We start from the raw sequence: 18,937 nt of genomic DNA, 5'->3' as shown, positions 1-18,937 counted from the left end.
GTGTTGGAAATTCTGGAAAGGATGAAAATAGATAAGTCCCCTGGGCCTGATGGCATTTATCCTAGGATTCTCTGGGAAGCAAGGGAGGAGATTGCAGAGCCATTGGCCTTGATTTTTATGTCCTCGTTGTCTACAGGAGTAGTGCCAGAAGATTGGAGGCTAGCAAATGTGGTTCCCTTGTTCAAGAAGGGGAGTAGGGATAACCCTAGTAACTATAGGCCGGTGAGTCTCACTTCTGTTGTGGGCAAAGTCTTAGAGAGAATTGTAAGGGATAGGATTTATGAACATCTGGATAGGAATAATGTGATCAAGGATAGTCAGCATGGTTTTGTGAAGGGCAGGTCGTACCTCACAAACCTTATTGAATTCTTTGAGAAGGTGACTAAGGAGGTGGACGAGGGGAAAGCGGTAGATGTGGTGTATATGGATTTTAGTAAGGCGTTTGATAAGGCTCCCCATGGTAGACTACTGCAAAAAATATGGAGGTATGGCATTGAGGGTGAGTTGGAGGTTTGGATTAGAAGTTGGCTGGCTGGAAGACGACAGAGGGTAGTAGTTAATGGCAAAGGTTCATCTTGGAGTGCCGTCACTAGCAGTGTTCCGCAAGGATCTGTTTTGGGACCATTGCTGTTTGTCATTTTTATAAATGACCTGGAGGAGGGGTTAGAAGGTTGGGTGAGCAAGTTTGCGGATGATACGAAAGTCGGAGGAGTTGTAGACAGTGAGGAAGGATGTGGCAGGTTACAGCGGGATATAGATAAGCTGCAGAACTAGGCAGAAAGGTGGCAAATGGAGTTCAATGTAGCTAAGTGTGAGGTGATTCACTTTGGTAAGAGTAACAAAAAGATGGGGTACTGGGCTAATGGTCGGATACTTGGTAGTGTGGATGAGCAGAGGGATCTTGGTGTCCATGTACACAGATCTTTGAAAGTTGCCACCCAGGTAAATAGTGCGGTGAAGAAGGCATATGGCGTACTGGCTTTTATTGGTAGAGGAATTGAGTTCCGGAGTACTGAGGTCATGTTGCAGTTGTATAAGACTCTGGTGCGGCCGCATCTGAAGTATTGTGTGCAGTTTTGGTCGCCATACTATAGGAAGGATGTGGAGGCACTGGAACGGGTGCAGAGGAGGTTTACCAGAATGTTGCCTGGTATGGTAGAAAGATCTTATGAGGAAAGGCTGAGGCACTTGGGGTTGTTTTCATTGGAGAAAAGAAGGTTTAAGGGTGACTTGATAGAGGTGTACAAGATGATTAGGGGTTTAGATAGGGTCGACAGTGAGAATCTTTTTCCACGTATGGAGTCAGCTATTACAAGGGGGCATAGCTTTAAATTAAGGGGGGGGTAGGTATAGGACAGATGTTAGGGGTAGGTTCTTTACTCAGCAAGTCGTGAGTTCATGGAATGCCCTGCCAGTAGCAGTGGTGGACTCTCCCTCATTATGGGCATTTAAGCAGGCATTGGATAGGCATATGGAGGATAATGGGCTAGTGTAGGTTAGGTGGGCTTGGATCGGCGCAACATCGAGGGCCAAAGGGCCTGTACTGCGCTGTATTCTTCTATGTTCTATAACAGTAATGGTTTGACAACGAGTTTTACTGCTATCTATTTTTCCCCTCTAAATTAGGGGATTGACTCAAACGAAGACATTTAGTTAGTAGTTGGACAAATGGAAGATGGAAGGACACCAGAGTTCCACTGAAGGCATTCTGTGCCATGTGGAAACTCCAGTATGTTTCTGCATACAGTGGGCACCGCATGTTTTTATCTGGAGCAGCTCAATCTCTGGGTTTGAAGCTTAAGTAGCAGCTGGAACGCAAAATGTCTAGGCTGAGTATTATTTTAGACATTAAATGAGGTAGTGACCCTACAAATTAGCAGGTAATGATTGAAAACTTAACCACCATTAAAGGAGGTGGGAAGTGCAAGAGTTCCTAACTGCATCTTGCTTTTGAATTGGTATTCCAGTTCTGAATCCTGCCTTCCTCTGGGAAGTATAGCCAGAACCAAAGACAGGAGTATCAGCTTATAAGGAGAAGGGAGAATGAAGGTCAGGAAAGCAATGGTGAGAGGGAATTCCATTGTAAGGGGTAGAGAGAAATTTCTGCTGTCATAGACATCAGTTCACAATGGTATGCTGCCTTCCTGGTGCCACTGTTAGGGAAACCATTGCACAATTAAACAACAGTCAAATAGGGAGAGCAAACAGCGAGAGATTTTGGTACATATTTGTACCAACACTGGAATGGATGGTGAAATAGAGTCAGAAAGACACACAGCATGGAAACAGACTCTTTGATCCAACTCATCTACCCCAACCAGACATCCCAGTCTGACTTAGTCCCATTTGCTAGCATTTGGCCCAAATTCATCTAAACCCTTCCTATTCATATACCCATACGGATGCCTTTTAAGTGTTGTAATTGTACCCATCTTCACCACTTCCTCTGGCAGCTTACTCCATACACGCACTACCTTTTGTGGGATAAAGTTAGTCCTCTGGCCCTTTTTAAAATTTTTTCCTTCTCACCTTAATCCTAGTTTTAGACACTCCCAGCCTATGAAAGCGACCTTAGCTATTCACCCTATCTGTGCCCTTCATGATCTTATAAACATCTATAAGGTCACCCCTCAGTCTCCTAAATTCACATCCAAATCACTTGTATAAAATGATCCTTATGGCACACCGCTGGTCACAGGATTCCAGTCTGAAAAGGAACTTTTTACCATGACCCTGTCTCCTACCTTCAAACCAATTTTGTATCCAATTGGCTAGTTCCCCCTGGATCCAATGTAATCTAACCTTCTCAGCCAGTCAACTTGCTGAACCTTGTTGAAGGCTTTGCTGAAGTCTATATAGACATTGTCTGCCACTCTGCCTTCTTCAATCTTTGTCACCTCTTCAGAAAACTCAGTCAAGTTAGCGAGACACTATTTCCCATGCACAAAACCATATTAACAATCTCTAATCAATGCTTGTCTTTCCAAATACATGTAAATCCTGTCCCTCAGAATCCCCTACAACTTACCCACTATTGACATAAGGCTCACCAGTCTATAATTCCCTGGCTTTTTCTGACAGCCTTTCTAAAATAATGGCACATTAGCCAACCTCCAGTCTTCTAGCACTTCACCCGTGGCTGTCAATTATACATACATCTCAGCAAGGGGCCCAGCAATCCCTTCCTTTGCTTTCCACAGGTACAGGGATTTATCTACTTTTATGCATTTCACTACTTCAAAATGCTTGAATATATTCATCTCAAGAGGCTTTGTTGAGCTGTGCTTTAGAATCCCATTATGAAACTTGGTTGTGATTCAATACCCCACTAATATAGCTATGATCAGCAGGAGTCACTTACACATACATCAAATGAATTGTGAGCTTTATTTGACTGACCATTTTATGGGCAGTTAATAGAATGTTTTTAAAATACGTTTTTAAAATGGCTATCGGTTGAATTTGATGTTTACGTGGGCGTTTCAAAGACTTCTAAATGTTATTATGGGTCTCATGAGTTCTGGATATATCGCTATTTACACTGCTCTCTAAGGTTTCAATTTCTGCACCTTTTTTTTAGTCTTCAGAACGAAAGTGTCTGCCCTTTGGAACAAATGATCTGACAAAATGGTTAAGTTTGGTCATTAGGCCAACTGAGTGCAGAAGAGTTGAAGCTTCAAAACATCTTTATATTAATAGGGCCAATCAAACCTTTTCTGCAGGGAATTGGACCATGCCATGTTACGCCGATTAGAGAAACGGATTTTAGTAGATCTTCCTTCCAAAGAAGCAAGGCAAGCAATGATTCTTCATTGGCTGCCTCCTGTCAGTAACAGTGGGGGTGTGGAACTTCAGACTGAACTGGACTATAGTTTATTAGGAGAGGTGGGTATTGCATCGACGCACAAGTTCATTAAAATTATTCTGAGTTACTAATGCAAAATGTGGTGTTGGTATTGTTTGAACACAATGTCATAGTTGTTGATTTATTTTGTTGCTAAGTAACAAAGATATGACTTAGATTAAGTGGTTTATATTTACTGCTATTTAATTTTTCACAAGTTAAATTCATAAACTGGTCATGCTGATTGGATAAAAAGCTTGTTCTGGAGCTAATATTGGACAAGAAACAAAAGATGGGTTTAGAAAAGCTCTAAATAGCAACTGCGGAACCATTGCTAGGTGATGCTGTCTGAAAAATTGGTCATTATCTGACATTGATGCACACATTTTCTGGAAATCTGTAAATGTTCTATGAAAAGATAATAGAATCAAGCAGACTGTTGGATAAGACTGTATGGGAGAAGTAGCAAATCTGGAGGGGAAACTAGGTGAGGGAGTGGATTCTGAATGCAATGTACCAGATCTCAAAATATTCCTCCATAAATTTCCCCCATATTACCTAGAAAAAATCACTCCTGGGGGAGACCAGAGAGAACTCAACTCCGTTATTAAGGTGGAGAAAGTCAGAAGTCACACAACACCAGGTTATAGTGCAACAGGTTTATTCGAAATCACCAGCTTTCAGAGCGCTGCTGCTTTGTTGGGTGACTACACCTGACAAAAGAGTAGCACTCTGAAAGCTTGTGATTACAAATAAACCCGTTGCACTATAACCTGGTGTCATGTGACTTCTGACTTTTGTCCATCCCAGTCCAACGCCGGCATATTTACATCATTGAAAGTGAGATAATCAGTGAGGACCAACTCTTCCAATCATAGGCTGTTTCTCTCCCATGCTCGCTGATAGGCTCACAGAGCCTAAGCCTGAGAAACTGCCTGTGATGGAGGAGTGGTTAGGGAAGGGAGTGCAGGCAGCAGATCAATTGTTGGGGAAGGTGGAGGCCAGCTTTCACTGTATTCACTGGGGCTGGGAACTGCAAGGAGGGAGGAAAGAAGTTGAGACTGTAAGGGTTTCTTCAAAGTGGACATGCCCAGAAGAGATGTGGCAGTGAATTAAATACTAAATAAAAACCGAAAGAACTATGCATACTGTAAATCAGAAACAAAAACTGGAAAAGTTCAGCAGTTCAGCATCTGAGAAGAGAAACAGAAGTTAACATTTTGGTTCCGGTGACCCTTCCTCAACCTCGGGTCACCATACCTGAAAAATTAACTCTGATTTTCTTTACAGATACTGCCAAACCTGCTGAGCATTTCCAGCAACTTCTCTTTTTGAGACTGACAGGGTTCTGGTAGAAAGGGGTCATACTACAAGGGAACTGGGAGAGGTTTCAATGGAGGTCATTAGAGAGAGTGGGAACACTGCAAGGGATGTAATGCAGAATACTACTTCAAATCATTTGGGGGATGTGGGCATTTCTGGCTGACCAGCCAGCTTTTATTACTCATTCCTAGTTATTCTTCAGAAAGTGGTGTTAAGCTGTCTTCTTGAACCCCTGCAGTCCATGCGGTGGAGGTACACCCACAATGCCCCTAGGGAGGGAATGCAGGCTGCAAAGGGATGTAGGGGAGAGAGGAAGGCTGCAAGGGCAGGTGCATAGGGTAGAAAATAGAAGATTGCTTAAGGGTGGAAGAGAGAAGCCTCAAAGAAAAAAGTTTCAATCCAGTTGACAAAGGAATACTCAGCTATCTAGATGAACTTAAAATCACTAAGGCGCAAATAAATGTAGAATTGGTACCTTAAGGCTAGGATGTGGAGGTGCCGGTGTTGGAATGGGGTGGACAAAGTTAAAAAATCACACAATATCAGGTTATAGTCCAACAGGTTTATTTGGAAGTACTAGCTTTTGGAATGCAACACCCTCATCAGGTAGTTGTGGAGCAGGATCATAAGACGCAGACTTTATAGCAAAGAATTACAGTGTCATTCAACTGAAACAATATATTGAACAAACCTAGATTGCTTTTAAGTCTTTCATTTTTTAGGATGGCTTGCAGGTTTCAGTTCATTAATATGTATATCCCAGCACTACTTTTAAGTCACATTTTTGAGATAAGGTTTTATAACAAAAGGTGACATCTTAGCTCAGACAATGCATTAGAGGTGTGAGGTTAGAGTCTGTCTGTATCCCAATCTTAAGTTGGACTGGTTATTTCCAAAGTAGGAATTTATAAAATGTTACATGGATCGACTACCAGCATTGACCTCTTGCAGATTGTGTGTTTTGAGCCAAATAGAATGTATCTGCAAATACAAATTCACCCCATAGATTTATATGTATGTGTGTACGTGCATGAGAGAGAATGCGTGAGAGAGTGCATGAGTTACAGATAGTGAGGAGGATTGGCAAAGGATACAACAGCATATAGATAGATTGCAGATTTGGGCAGACAAATGGCAGATGGAGTTTAATCCGCACAGATGTGAGGTGATTCATTCTGGAAGATCAAATTCAGGAGGGAATTATCCAATAAATGGCAGAACCTTTAGCAGCATTGACTTAGTGAGGGATCTGGGCGTACAGGTCCACAGATCCCTGAAAGTGGCAACACAGGTGGATAACGCTTGCCTTCATCAACCAGGACATCAAATATAAAAGTTGCCAAGTTATGTTACAGCTGTGAAAAACTTCAGTTAGGCCACATTTGAATATTGTGTGCAGTTCGAATTGCCGTACTATCAGAAGGACATGGATGTTTTGGAGGGGGTACAGAGGCTGTTTAGCAGGTTGAGGGGATTTTTCGGTAGGGGGAGGGGCCAGGGAAGCTTTGCTTTCACTAGAAAGGTGGAGGCTGAGGAGTGACCTGATAGAGGTCTACAAAATTGAGAGGCATAGATAAGGATGGGTAGTCAGGGGCTTTTTTCCCCCCCAGAGTAGAAACGTCAACTACAAGAGGACATAGATTCAAGGTGAGAGGGGCAAGTTTATGGAATAAGTGCAGGCAAAATGTCTGACGGTGGTGGATGCTTGGAATGCAGTGGAGTTGGTAGAAGCAGTCATGTTAACAATGTTTAAGCCATATAAGACCATAAGACATAGGAGCGGAAGTAAGGCCATTCGGCCCATCGAGTCCACTCCGCCATTCAATCATGGCTGATGAGCATTTCAACTCCACTTACCTGCATTCTCCCCGTAGCCCTTAATTCCTTGTGACATCAAGAATTTATCAATTTCTGCCTTGAAGACATTTAGCGTCCCAGCCTCCACTGCACTCTGTGGCAATGAATTCCACAGGCCCACCACTCTCTGGCTGAAGAAATGTCTCCGCATTTCTGTTCTGAATTTACCCCCTCTAATTCTAAGGCTGTGTCCATGGGTCCTAGTCTCCTCACCTAATGGAAACAATTTCCTAGCGTCCACCCTCTCCAAGCCATGTATTATCTTGTAAGTTTCTATTAGATCTCCCCTTAATCTTCTAAACTCCAATGAATACAATGCCAGGATCCTCAGCCGTTCCTCATATGTTAGACCTACCATTCCAGGGATCATCCGTGTGAATCTCCGCTGGACACACTCCAGTGCCAGTATGTCCTTCCTGAGGTGTGGGGACCAAAACTGGACACAGTACTCCACATGGGGCCTAACCAGAGCTTTATAAAGTCTCAGTACCACAACAGTGCTTTTATATTCCAACCCTCTTGAGATAATTGACAACATTGCATTCGCTTTCTTAATCACGGACTCAACCTGCATGTTTACCTTCAGAGAATCCTCAACTAGCACTCCCAGTCCACTCCGTACTTTGGCTTTACGAATTTTCTCACCATTTAGAAAGTAGTCCATGTTTCTATTTTTTCCAAGAATATCTTGATAGACAACTGAATGGGAGGTGAACAGAGAAATAGAAACTGCCTATGGGCAACAAGTAGTTGGTCTAAATAAGAATTAGGAATTAGTGCAGGCTTGGTAAGCCAAAGAGCCTGTTCCTATGCTGTATTGTTATTTGTTTTTTGCCAGTAGCCACTAAGTGTCCATGTGTCAACACAATTACAGAAGGTAATACCAGAATGCATCAACTAAATAATCTTGCCATGGCAGGCATTTGACTTCGATATAAATGTGGAATGAAAGGCTAGTCTAATTGCAGCCACATAACTACAGTTGATTGTCAGTAAAAACCCATCTGATACACTAATATCCTCTAAAAAATTTGCCATCCTATAAATTCTGGCCTGTACATGACTTTGGGCTTACAGCAATGTGTTTGACTTGGAACTGCCTTCTGGGCACTTAGAAATGGGTAATAAATGCTGGCCTAGCCAGCAATATATACCCCCATGAACTTTTTTTTTAAAAAAAAGAGAGAATGAAAAGCTAGTCACGAAAAATCTCAAGTGCCCTCAAGGAAAAATAAATGATTTGTGCTCTGCAACACAGCAGACACCGGGTGCTGAAGCCTTCCAGTTGCAGGAATTCATTCAGAGGTCAGTTGTTTAGGACCATGCACAATTTTGACAAGTGTTGAGTATTTAGGAGCAGACAGAAGATAGGCCGCTGCAGAAATATACATTGAAGGGACATAAGAATTCACAGAAAAGGGAGACAACTATTGCAGTTCTGTAGTTGAAGGACTAGGAACCCTCCAACCACAAGGGATGAACTCAGATTTCTCCAGTTTCCTCATTTCCCCTCCCCCCCCCACCCCACCCCCCCACCTTGTCTCAGTCAAATCCCTCAAACTCAGCACCACCTTCCTAACCTGCAATCTTCTTCCTGACCTCTCTGCCCCGCCCACTCTGGCCTATCACCCTCACCTTGACCTCCTTCCACCTATCGCATTTCCAATGCCCCTCCCCCAAATCCCTCCTCCCTACCTTTTATCTTAGCCTGCTGGACATACTTTCCTCATTCCTGAAGAAGGGCTCATGCCCGAAATGTCAATTCTCCTGCTCCTTGGATGCAGCCTGACCTGCTGTGCTTTTCCAGCAACACATTTTCAGCTATTAATACATTACCCTGGCGATAAAATGGATGGTGAGGCAGACTGATTTTACATACCTATGTAAGGAAAGGCGGGAACAAATGGGTAGACTTCAATTTTTGGGGGGGGGGGGGGGGGGGGGGAGAAGAGGAGGAGCAGGGGTGCCTCTGTGGATCAAGAACACACTTCTTCCACACCATTTGCTTGACACAACCTCAATTCCCACCCTGTCCTGGACTCAGTAATAGCCACTATTGACTCTTGGTGCTGACAGAAATGATGGACTACCAGCTGCTCCCAAGGCAGGACTCCCTCTCAAGTGAGGGATAAAGGTGCCACTTAAGTAGGATTCAGCCAACCGCAGTACAATGCAACTGCAGGGCAGGCTTGCAAAGAACAAGTCAGCATCCAAGAATTTTCTTCCAAGCTATCTTGTGTAGTTCCACCTCCCCTCAATGCCACCACCACCACCCCAGCACTCCATTTCCCATATCATCTTGTCTTCCTGTTTAATTGATTTTTTTTTTGCCACTTTTGATTTCCCAATACTCCTTGTCATGGTTTAATTTTCACAGCAACTTTGCCTTCTAATGACACATGTGGTGGATTTGGGTCAAGATGCTCTACATTTCTGCTATTTTCTTTGTGTGACATTCATGTGGGAGCAGTTCAAAAGACATCAGTTTAAATTTGTCAAAAACGCAACCACATTCCTTGTATCATTTAATTCTGTACTTTCTATAACAGGAGACCAAAGGTTATTCTGGCTCTGACATCAAGTTGGTCTGCAAAGAGGCAGCTATGCGACCTGTGAGAAAGATCTTTGATGCATTAGAAAATCACCAACCAGGTAGACTAAAGAAAAAAAAACTGAGCAGCAAATACATTAGCCACACAAAAATAGTGATTGAAATCGTAACTAATACATTGTGTGAAACAAATTACTGTGCTTTCTGGTTTGCTCCTTTTTGAATATACAAACTAGGAACAGTAGGAGGACATTTGGCTCTTCAATTCAGCGCCACCATTTAATATGAGCATGGCTGATTTTCTATCTCAATGTCTTAATCCCACTTTCTCCAGTTATCTTTTGATGCCTTTAAAGTCTAAAGATGTACCTCTCTATCTTAAATATATTCAGTGACTGGGCCTCCAGAGTCTTCTGTGGTTGAGGATTTCACAGGTTCATTGTCTTTCTAAGTGAAGAAATGTTTCCTCATCTTGATCCTAAATTAATCTACTCCATATTCTGAGACTCTGTCTTCTGGCTCTAGAGTTCCAAACGAAGGAAAACATCCTCCCTTGTAACTGCTCTGTCCAATTTAGAATGCTCAAATTTTATATTAAAATTTTATACATTTCAATCTTCTCCAATCCTTCTAAACTCTGACATTTACAGGCCAGTCAGATCAATATCTTATTACAGTACACACCTGCACTTTGGTTATCAGCCAATGAGACTCTGCTACACTTCCCCATGACAAGTATATGTTTCCTTACGTAGGGAGACCAATTCTGCATGTAATACTCTAGGTGTGGTCTAGAGTAATAACTGTAATAAGACATTCTTGCAATGAAGACCAATATACACTTGTTTTTCTAACTGTTTGCTGCATCTGTCTGTCTACTTTCATTGACTGGTGTACAAAGGCACCCAAATCCCTTTGTGCATTCACATTGCCTAATATATCACAATTTAAATAATACTCTGGTTTTCACAATGAAGTGTATAACTTTTGGCAATCTTATATTGTCATATGCTTGCCCACTCATTCTACTTATCAAGTCACCTTGCAGCCTCCTTATAACCCATAATCCTGCTCAGTTTTGAGTCACCAGCAAATTTGAAAATATGCATTTAGTTCTCCCATCTAGATCATATATTATCCATCATGAATAGTTGGGTCCAAACATTAAACCTTGTGGTACTTAATTGGGCACTGCTAATTGCTCAAAACAAAAAAACATTTATTCCCACTCTCTTGCTGTCTAACAAACAATTCTTGATTCATACACCACATTTCGTGTGCCCACTAACCTTTTATGAGGCACCTTATCAAAAGCATTCTGGAAATCCAAATGTACCATATCCACTGATTCTCCTCATTCACTTTACTAGTTAAATCCTGAAAAATAAAACTTCAGTAGATTTGTTAAGCAGAGTTTGCCTTTCACAAACCCATGTTTAATACTGTTGATGCTTTTCAAATGTTCGGTTATCATATCGTTTATAATAGACTGTAGCATTTTCCCCACTACAGATGTTAAGCTAACTGGTCTGTAATTTTTTTTAAAACCTCTTTCCCTCACTTTTCATGTACTGGGGTTATGTTAACTGGTAGGCAATATCCGAATGGTATTATCACTAGATTATTAATCCAGACACCCTTGTAATGTTCTGGGGACCTGGGTTCAAATTCCATTATGACCTACGGAATTGGAATTCAATAATAATGTGTAAATAAAAGTCAAACCATGAAACCATTGCGAATTGTTAGAGAAAAACCCGTCTGGTTTATTAGTATCCTTTAGGAAAGAAATCTGTCATCCTTATTTGGTCTGACCTACATGTGACTCCAGACCCGCAGCAATGTTGTTGACTCTTAACTGTCCTCTGGGCATTTAGGGATGGGCAATAAATGCTGATCCAACAGTGACACCCACATCTCGAATGAATAATGTAAAAAAAAAATTTGCAACCCTCCAATCTGTAGGAATTGCTCCAGAGTCAATAGAGTCTTGGAAGGTGAGCACCAACTTATTAAATGTTCCACAACCATTTACTTTAGTACTTAGGAATGTAGATTATCGAGCCCTGGTAATTTGTTAGCGTTTAACACCATTAATTCTGCCAGACCATTTTCTTACTAATACTGATTTCCTTCAATTCCACAATTTTACTAAACCCTTGGTGCTCTCACATTTCTTTATGTCATCTTTGGTGAAGACAAAATCAAAGTACTTGTTTAATTCTTCTGCCTTTTGCTTCTCATTATAATTTCTCTTGCTTCTGGCTGGAAGGGATTTGGCTTTACTGATCTTTTCTCTTCACAATATGTTCATCATATCTTTATTTCACAAATCCTTAAAAACCATAATCATGACTAAAGAGGAGTTGTTTGTTATTTAAACAACCATAATACTGTTATTTTGTGATGTTCTGAAGGTAGACTTCACAAGACTGTTCCATCTGGGGTGGAATTTTATTCCTCTGGACGAAAGTTCAAAAGATGGTCTAGGCTGTGCTGGGTGATTGAACAGGAAGACATCCCATCACCTTCATGCCTTCCCTTAGTTAGGTCTAGGCCATGAGGTCTCTTGACGGTTTTCCCACCTCAGGGACAACTGAGGTCCTTAAATGGCCATTGTTAACGGTCTTGCTGTTACTGGTATCTCATGAGCATCAAGAGAGGCCAGGATATGCAGGTCTACAATGAGGAATACACTAGATTTTAGTATGTTCCCTCCTGAACATTTTAACATTGCCCCTGTCAAAAAGAGTGAGAATGGTGATCTTCACAGTAAAACAACCTCCCTGCCCCCACTTCACCTCTTAACACAATCTCTCTAACTGCCCCTGGCAAATCCTCTCCACACACATTATTTAAGTGGCTCCATCGTCAATCATCTTACTATGCTGTAGAGCAATAGCTGGCAGCTTTTCAGGGTGGGATGGTGCCCTGTGCACTAAATTTCTGGGAGGTCTGATAGTGAAAAGTAGCTGCCAGATGGAACTTAATGCCATTAGGCTTCCTGAAAATGGCCATTTGCAGTCACCATTAATTTTCCAGTTGGTAACAAGCCTACACTGATACCATTACATTCAGCCTTTAAACCTGTTGTTTCTTTGACTAATTATACAAAGGGAATTGAGTTTTGGCCTTACTTTGATCACCTGGTGAACTACATACATTGTTTTGGGCCACTGTTTTACCTTTGGGCAAGTTTCATTGAATGGGTTAGGGGAATGATGATGGGATAACATGCTGGCTGCATTCAGAGTAAAGAAATTTGTTATAAGAGGCTTCAAATGGGATGTCAGGAAGCTTATGGATGCGAGTAAAAGGTAGTCTCAAAACAATTTCTGGTATCCCTGGATAGAAAACCACCAGAAAATACTGGAAGCATTTGGCCAGTCTGGCACTGGCAGTGGAAAGGGTAGCAATGAGTATTCTAGATCTTGGCCAATCAAGTTCAGATCAAATCATGTAGTTGAGCTGAATGTGCTATGACTGGGAGAGCGTGATTTTTCACTTGTTCAGGTACTATATTCCAGATAAAGCATGTACAATTTTCACTTCTTTTGCATTCAGGAAAAAACAGCCTACCCACTTTTCAACTGGAAACAATCTCCACAAATGATGTTCTTGACGTGATAATTCATACCAAACCATCTGCTAAGAATCTTTGTCAGAAATACACTGCCTGGCAGCGTGAATATGAATCTGTATGAATCAAGAGATGCAAAAAACAATTACAACAAAAAATGTTTCTTCCAGATTGAAGGCTGGCTATGGTGACCTATGACATTTTAAAGCAAAACTGTTTCTTTAAGAATAAGTTGGCATCTGCAAGTTGAAAATTCAATAGGAGTATCATTTCTAGACTTTTGACTACAGGTGCTTTTAACATAATGGAGACATGCAAAACAATAGCTCAAACAAAGGTCACCAAAACACCACTCACATACAGTTCAGTGATTGAAGCAAATGTTAGAACTGTCATTGATGGCAAGCATTTCACAATATACAGAGGCAGCAGAGAAAGAAACATTTTGGTGAAAAAAATCTCACTTTTTAAATTACACAGTTTTTATGATATGTAGGTATCTAAGTAATTTCAGGTATTAGCTGGGAGTTATGATTTATTGGCCTCTTTATCCATTGGCTGCTCATGGCTGCTTCATACCATGCCAAGATTAAATCTTGTGTTAGAAGGTTAATGCTGTTCAAAAGCCATTATTTGCCTCATTGACAGTCAATGGACAAAAATTTGCTCAGCATTTTCTCTTAGTTCATTATCTTTAATTCAAGATAATTTTAAAATGTTTTGATAAATTATACCTGTACTTATGAACTGTGAGATGGGAAAATAAAAGAAATGCTGCCTAAAACTTTCAAATGTCTTAAGTCTTTTCTCATAATATTAAAAATTGCAGTTTCAAATGTCCTTAAATTTAGTACTGTTGCAGAATTTTTCTCCCCAAACTGTATCATACTAAAGTATCCTGTGAGGAAGACGCATGCAGATTATTTTTGGTAGTAATCAGCCACCCATCAGTGGAAATATGTTTCCTACTGCCAGAGTGTCCAATCCTTTCATAATCTTATACGTCTCAATCAGATCCCCTTTCAGTCTTCGAAACTCAAGGGTATACAAGCCCAGTCGCTTCAGTCTTTCAATGTAAGGGTATCCTGCCATTCCAGGAATTGACCTCGTGAATCTACGCTGCACTCCCTCAATAGCCAGAATGTCTTTTCTCAAATTTGGAGGCCAGAACTGCACACAGTTACTCCAGGTGTGGTCTCACCAGGGCCCTGTACAGCTGCAGAAGGACCTCTTTGCTTCTATATTCAAGTCAGCATACTATTAGCCTTCTTCACTACCTGCTGTACCTGCATGCTTACCTTCATTGACTGGGGTACAAGAACACCCAGATCTCTTTGCCCCTTTACCTAAATTGATTCCACTGAGGTAGTAGTCTGCCTTCCTGTTCTTGCCACCAAAGTGGATAACCATACATTTATCCACATTAAACTGCATCTGCCATGCATCTGCCCACTCACTTAACTTATCCAGGTCACCTTGTAATCTCCTAACATCCTCATCACATTTCACCCTGCCACCCAGCTTTGTATCATCAGCAAATTTGCTAATGTTATTGCTTATCATTCTATATCATTAACATATATTGTAAAAAGCTGCGGTCCCACACTGGTCACTGCCTGCCATTTCGAAATGGAGCCGTTTATCACTACCCTTTGTTTCCTATTAGCCAACCAATTTTCAATCCAATCTAGTACTTTGCCCCCAATACCATGCACCCTCATTTTACTCACTAACCTCCTGTGTGGGACTTTATCAAAAGCTTTCTGAAAGTCCAGGTACACTACATCTACTGGATCTTCCTCGTCCAACTTCAGAGTTACATCCTCAAAAAATTCAAGAAGATTAGTCAAGCATGATTTCCCCTTCATAAATCCATGCTGACTCAGTCCTATCCTGTTACTACTATCCAGATGTGCAGTAATTTCATCCTTTATAATAGACTCCAGCATCTTTCCCACCACTGAGGTCAGACTAACTGGTCTATAATTTCCTGCTTTCTCTTGCCCACCTTTCTTAAAAAGTGGTATAACATTAGCCACCCTCCAATCCTCAGGAACCGACCCCGAATCTATTGAACTCTGGAAAATAATCACCAACACATCCACGATTTCCCGAGCCACCTCCTTCAGTACCCTGGGATGCAGACCATCAGGCCCCAGAGACTTATCAACCTTCAGACCTAACAGTCTCTCCAACACCAAATCCTGGCAAATATAAATTCCCTTAAGTTCAGGTCCTTCAGCCACTGTTACCTCTGGGAGATTGCTTGTGTCTTCCCCAGTGAACACAGATCTGAAGTACCAATTTAATTCCTCTGCCATTTCTTTGTTCCTAGTAATATATTCCCCTGTTTCTGTCTTCAAGGGCCCAATTTTTGTCCTAACCATTTTTTTGCCTTGCACATACCTAAAAAAGCTTTTACTATCCTCCTTAATATTCTTGGCCAGTTTACCTTCGTACCTCATTTTTCCTCTGCGTATTTCCTTCTTAGTAATCCTCTGTTGCTCTTTAAAAGCTTCCCAGTCCTCAGTTTTCCCACTTATCTTTGCTATGTTATACTTTTTCTCTTTTAACTTTATATGTTTCTTTACTTCCCTCGTCAGCCACGGCCGCCCATGCCTCCTCCTGGGATCTTTCTTCCTTTAAGGAATGAACTGATACTGCAACTTCTGCATTATACACAGAAATATCCGCCATTGTTCCTCCACGGTCATCCTTGCTAAGGTATTGCACCATTGAACTTTGGCCAGCTCCTCCCTCATAGCTCCATAGTTCCCTTTATTCAATAGAAGTACTGTCACTTCCGACTGTACCCTCTCCCTCTCAAATTGCAGATTGAAGCTTATTGTATTATGGTCACTACTTCCCAATGGCTCCTTCACTTCGAGGTCTCTGACCAATTCTGGTTCGTTACACAATACCAGATCCAGAATTGCCTTCTCCCTGGTCGGCCCCAGCACCAGCTGCTCTAAGAATCCATCTCTGAGGCACTCCACAAAGTCTCTTTCTTGAGGCCCAATACCATCCTGATTCTCCCAGTCTACCTGCAGAGAGTGGTGGCTGTGTGGAATGCTCTGCCCCAGAGGGCAGTGGAGGCCCACTCTCTGGATTCATTTAAGAAGGAGTTGGATAGAGCTCTCAAAGATAGTGGAATCAAGGGTTATGGAGATAAGGCAGGAACAGGATATTGATTAGGAATGATCAGCCATGATTATATTGAATGGCGGTGCAGGCTCGAAGGGCTGAATGGCCTACTCCTGCACCTATTGTCTATTGTCTAACTGAAAAATGTTAACTCTGATTTCTCTCCACAGATGCTGCCAGACCTGCTGAGCTTTTCCAGCAATTTTGTTTTGTTTTTCTGACTTACAGCATCCACAGTTCTTTTGGTTTTTAATTTGTTTTGATTTATTGTTGTCACATGTAGCTAAGTACAGTGAAAAGATTTGTTTTACAAGTATAGGCAGATCACAGCAAACTAGGATATTGGTTGGATTATGGGTCAACTCATTTTAGCATATGGATTATTTCTGTACCTAGTGCATGTCTGCCTTCACCAGAATCTTTTACATTTTGGCAAGATCATCAGTAGATAACCCTACGAGCTCCAATTCTGCTGTAACTGCTGGAATTTGCTAAAGCAGAATTTCTAGACCAATTTCCATTTTCCAAAATGGTGACACAACCAGATTTGACAATTACACAGATTCATTAATCTGAACTCAACAAGTAGTTAAATTATGGACAATGGCTTGACAAATCGAAATGGGCTGGTAATTGAATGGGGTGTGTAAAGGTGCTCTGCTGACTCTCATTTCTGATCTAAATAAATGCTTGGACTCAATGCAACATTTGTATTGGATTCAAAATTAGCAGCAGTAAGAAAGCAAGCAAGATATTATGGAAAATTGAGAGAATATGTATCAGCATTCATTAATAAACAGTGCAGTACAATTATATGCAAGCTTCTGTACTTGCATATTGAAAATAAAATTAGTAGGCATAAACATTGCAAGCTTGAACAATGTGTTAATGGGAAAACTGAAAAGAACCTGGTATGTTCGATGACTTGATACGACTTTGTTCAAACATGTGAACCTTTAAATAACAGTGAATGAGATACCAGGTAACATCAGTGAGTCAGTTGGGGTCTATTTACAAAGGAATTTATGCCAAAAATCTTTGAAAGATTTTAGTTGCTATGACATGACAGGTACGTGCTTACTAACAGACCAGAGAAAAGTGAAGAGATTGGTCTGTGGTGGTAAAAATATTTAGATAAATTATGGATCCGCAACCTCAGTTATCTTACAGGGGACCATATATTTCAGATTAAGTAGATATACAAAGACAAGTGAGCACCACGTTAGAGGTTTAGTTCTATGCTTTGGAAACAGTCAAGAATACCAGATGCTATTAGGTGATAGATATTTGCTCCACAAGAACAGAGGCTTGTGGTTCTTGGACAAATAACAACCTTCTTCCAAAATTAATTTGACAATTTTCCAGGACCATAGGTATTGAAATACATGAAACATCAGTTTGATTCATCATTGTCACAACTGTGCAAAATTTTGTATTTTGCTTTGTGTTTGATTGAATTTCAACACATGAAATTTTGATATTCTGTCATTTGAAAATAACTTGAAGTTGTTTGGTGATCTGTAGTAGTACGTGGCCTACCTAGGATGTTATCCATTTTATGAATTTTACAGAAGTTTCTTTAGTATGTGGTCGACAGCCTGTGGAAAAGCATCACATATCAAATATGGAGGAGGGTTTGTTTTTCCTCCATCTCCAGGTTGGTATTTTCCTGAAGGAAATAAGCAGCAGTAAAATGAGTGTTGGTGATACATCAAAGAATTATTTTTGTTTTTGCAAATAGCTTATATGAACTAGCAACAGAGAATTCATTTGATGATTACATTTTTTAAAATGTTGTTCAATATCATAAATCACAGAGCTTTTATAGCAAGGGAAAAGGACATTGGCCCATTACGTCTATGTTGGTCATAGAGTCAGATGTACAACCCAGAAACAGACCCTTTGGTCCAAATCATCCATGCTAACCAGATATCCTAAATTAATCCAGTCCCATTTGCCAGCATTTGGCCCATATCCGTCTGAACCCTTCCTATTCACATACCCATCCAGATGCTGGAGATCAAAGTTGAAACTTTATTGCTGGAACAGCACAGCAGGTCAGGCAGCATCCAGGGAACAGGAGATTCGACGTTTCGGGCACAGGCCCTTCTTCAGGAAGATTCCTGAAGAAGGGCCTGTGCCCGAAACGTCGAATCTCCTGTTCCCTGGATGCTGCCTGACCTGCTGTGCTGTTCCAGCAATAAAGTTTCAACTTTGATCTCCAGCATCTGCAGACCTCACTTTCTCCTCGCAGATGCCTTTAAAACATTGTAATTGTCCCAGACTCCACCACTTCCTCTGGCAGCTCATTCAATATATGCACCACCCCCTGCGTTAAAAAGTTGCCATTTGGGTCCCTTTTATATCTTTCCCCACTCACTCTAAACCTATACCCTCTAGTTCTGGACTCCTCCACCCCAAGGAAAAATCTTTGTTCTAATCCCATTTTCCAGTACTTGACCCATACTGTTGTATGCTAAGGTGTTTCAAGTGCTCATCTTAACCTTCTGAGTGTTTTGAGGGTTCCCACCTCTATTACCTTTTCAGACAGCGAGTTCCAGAAACCCACAATTCTCTGGGTGAAAAATGTTTTCCTCAAATTACCTCTAAACATCCTGTTTAATAGAGAGATCAATAA

At 41.2% G+C, this 18,937-nt stretch overlaps 2 protein-coding genes across 12 annotated transcripts in view; one reads left to right on the top strand and one right to left on the bottom strand.

Moving 5' to 3' along the window:
- Positions 1-13,279, top strand: part of katnal2 (katanin p60 subunit A-like 2) — a 206,408-nt gene extending 193,129 nt beyond the window's left edge. For 6 of the 7 annotated variants that reach the window (XM_087990910.1, XM_087990907.1, XM_087990905.1 and 3 more), the window contains 3 exons: positions 3,723-3,885; positions 9,574-9,676; positions 13,140-13,279. In XM_087990910.1, coding sequence (XP_087847036.1) covers positions 3,723-3,885; positions 9,574-9,676; positions 13,140-13,279 — 406 coding nt within the window. The remainder of the gene's footprint in view (positions 1-3,722; positions 3,886-9,573; positions 9,677-13,139) is intronic. The other variant, XM_043715647.2, reaches the window with a different exon arrangement.
- Positions 8,958-18,937, bottom strand: part of hdhd2 (haloacid dehalogenase-like hydrolase domain containing 2) — a 43,621-nt gene continuing 33,641 nt past the window's right edge. The window contains exons 7-8 of one of the 5 annotated variants that reach the window (XM_087990932.1): positions 17,839-17,968; positions 8,958-13,271 (exon numbers count right to left, since the gene is read on the bottom strand). In XM_087990932.1, coding sequence (XP_087847058.1) covers positions 17,865-17,968 — 104 coding nt within the window. In that variant the 3' untranslated portion in view covers positions 8,958-13,271; positions 17,839-17,864. Of the gene's footprint in view, positions 13,272-17,515; positions 17,969-18,937 lie in introns of those variants that run through there. The other 4 variants (XM_043716254.2, XM_043716311.2, XM_043716480.2 and 1 more) reach the window with 4 other exon arrangements.

Source organism: Chiloscyllium plagiosum, unplaced genomic scaffold (assembly GCF_037043375.1).
Source record: "Chiloscyllium plagiosum isolate Xiang-an unplaced genomic scaffold, Cpla_swu_hap1 HiC_scaffold_1, whole genome shotgun sequence".
NCBI classification, from domain to species: Eukaryota; Metazoa; Chordata; class Chondrichthyes; order Orectolobiformes; family Hemiscylliidae; genus Chiloscyllium; species Chiloscyllium plagiosum.
Note: the sequence above shows the minus strand (reverse complement) of the source record. Positions and strands in the feature narration are given on the sequence as shown.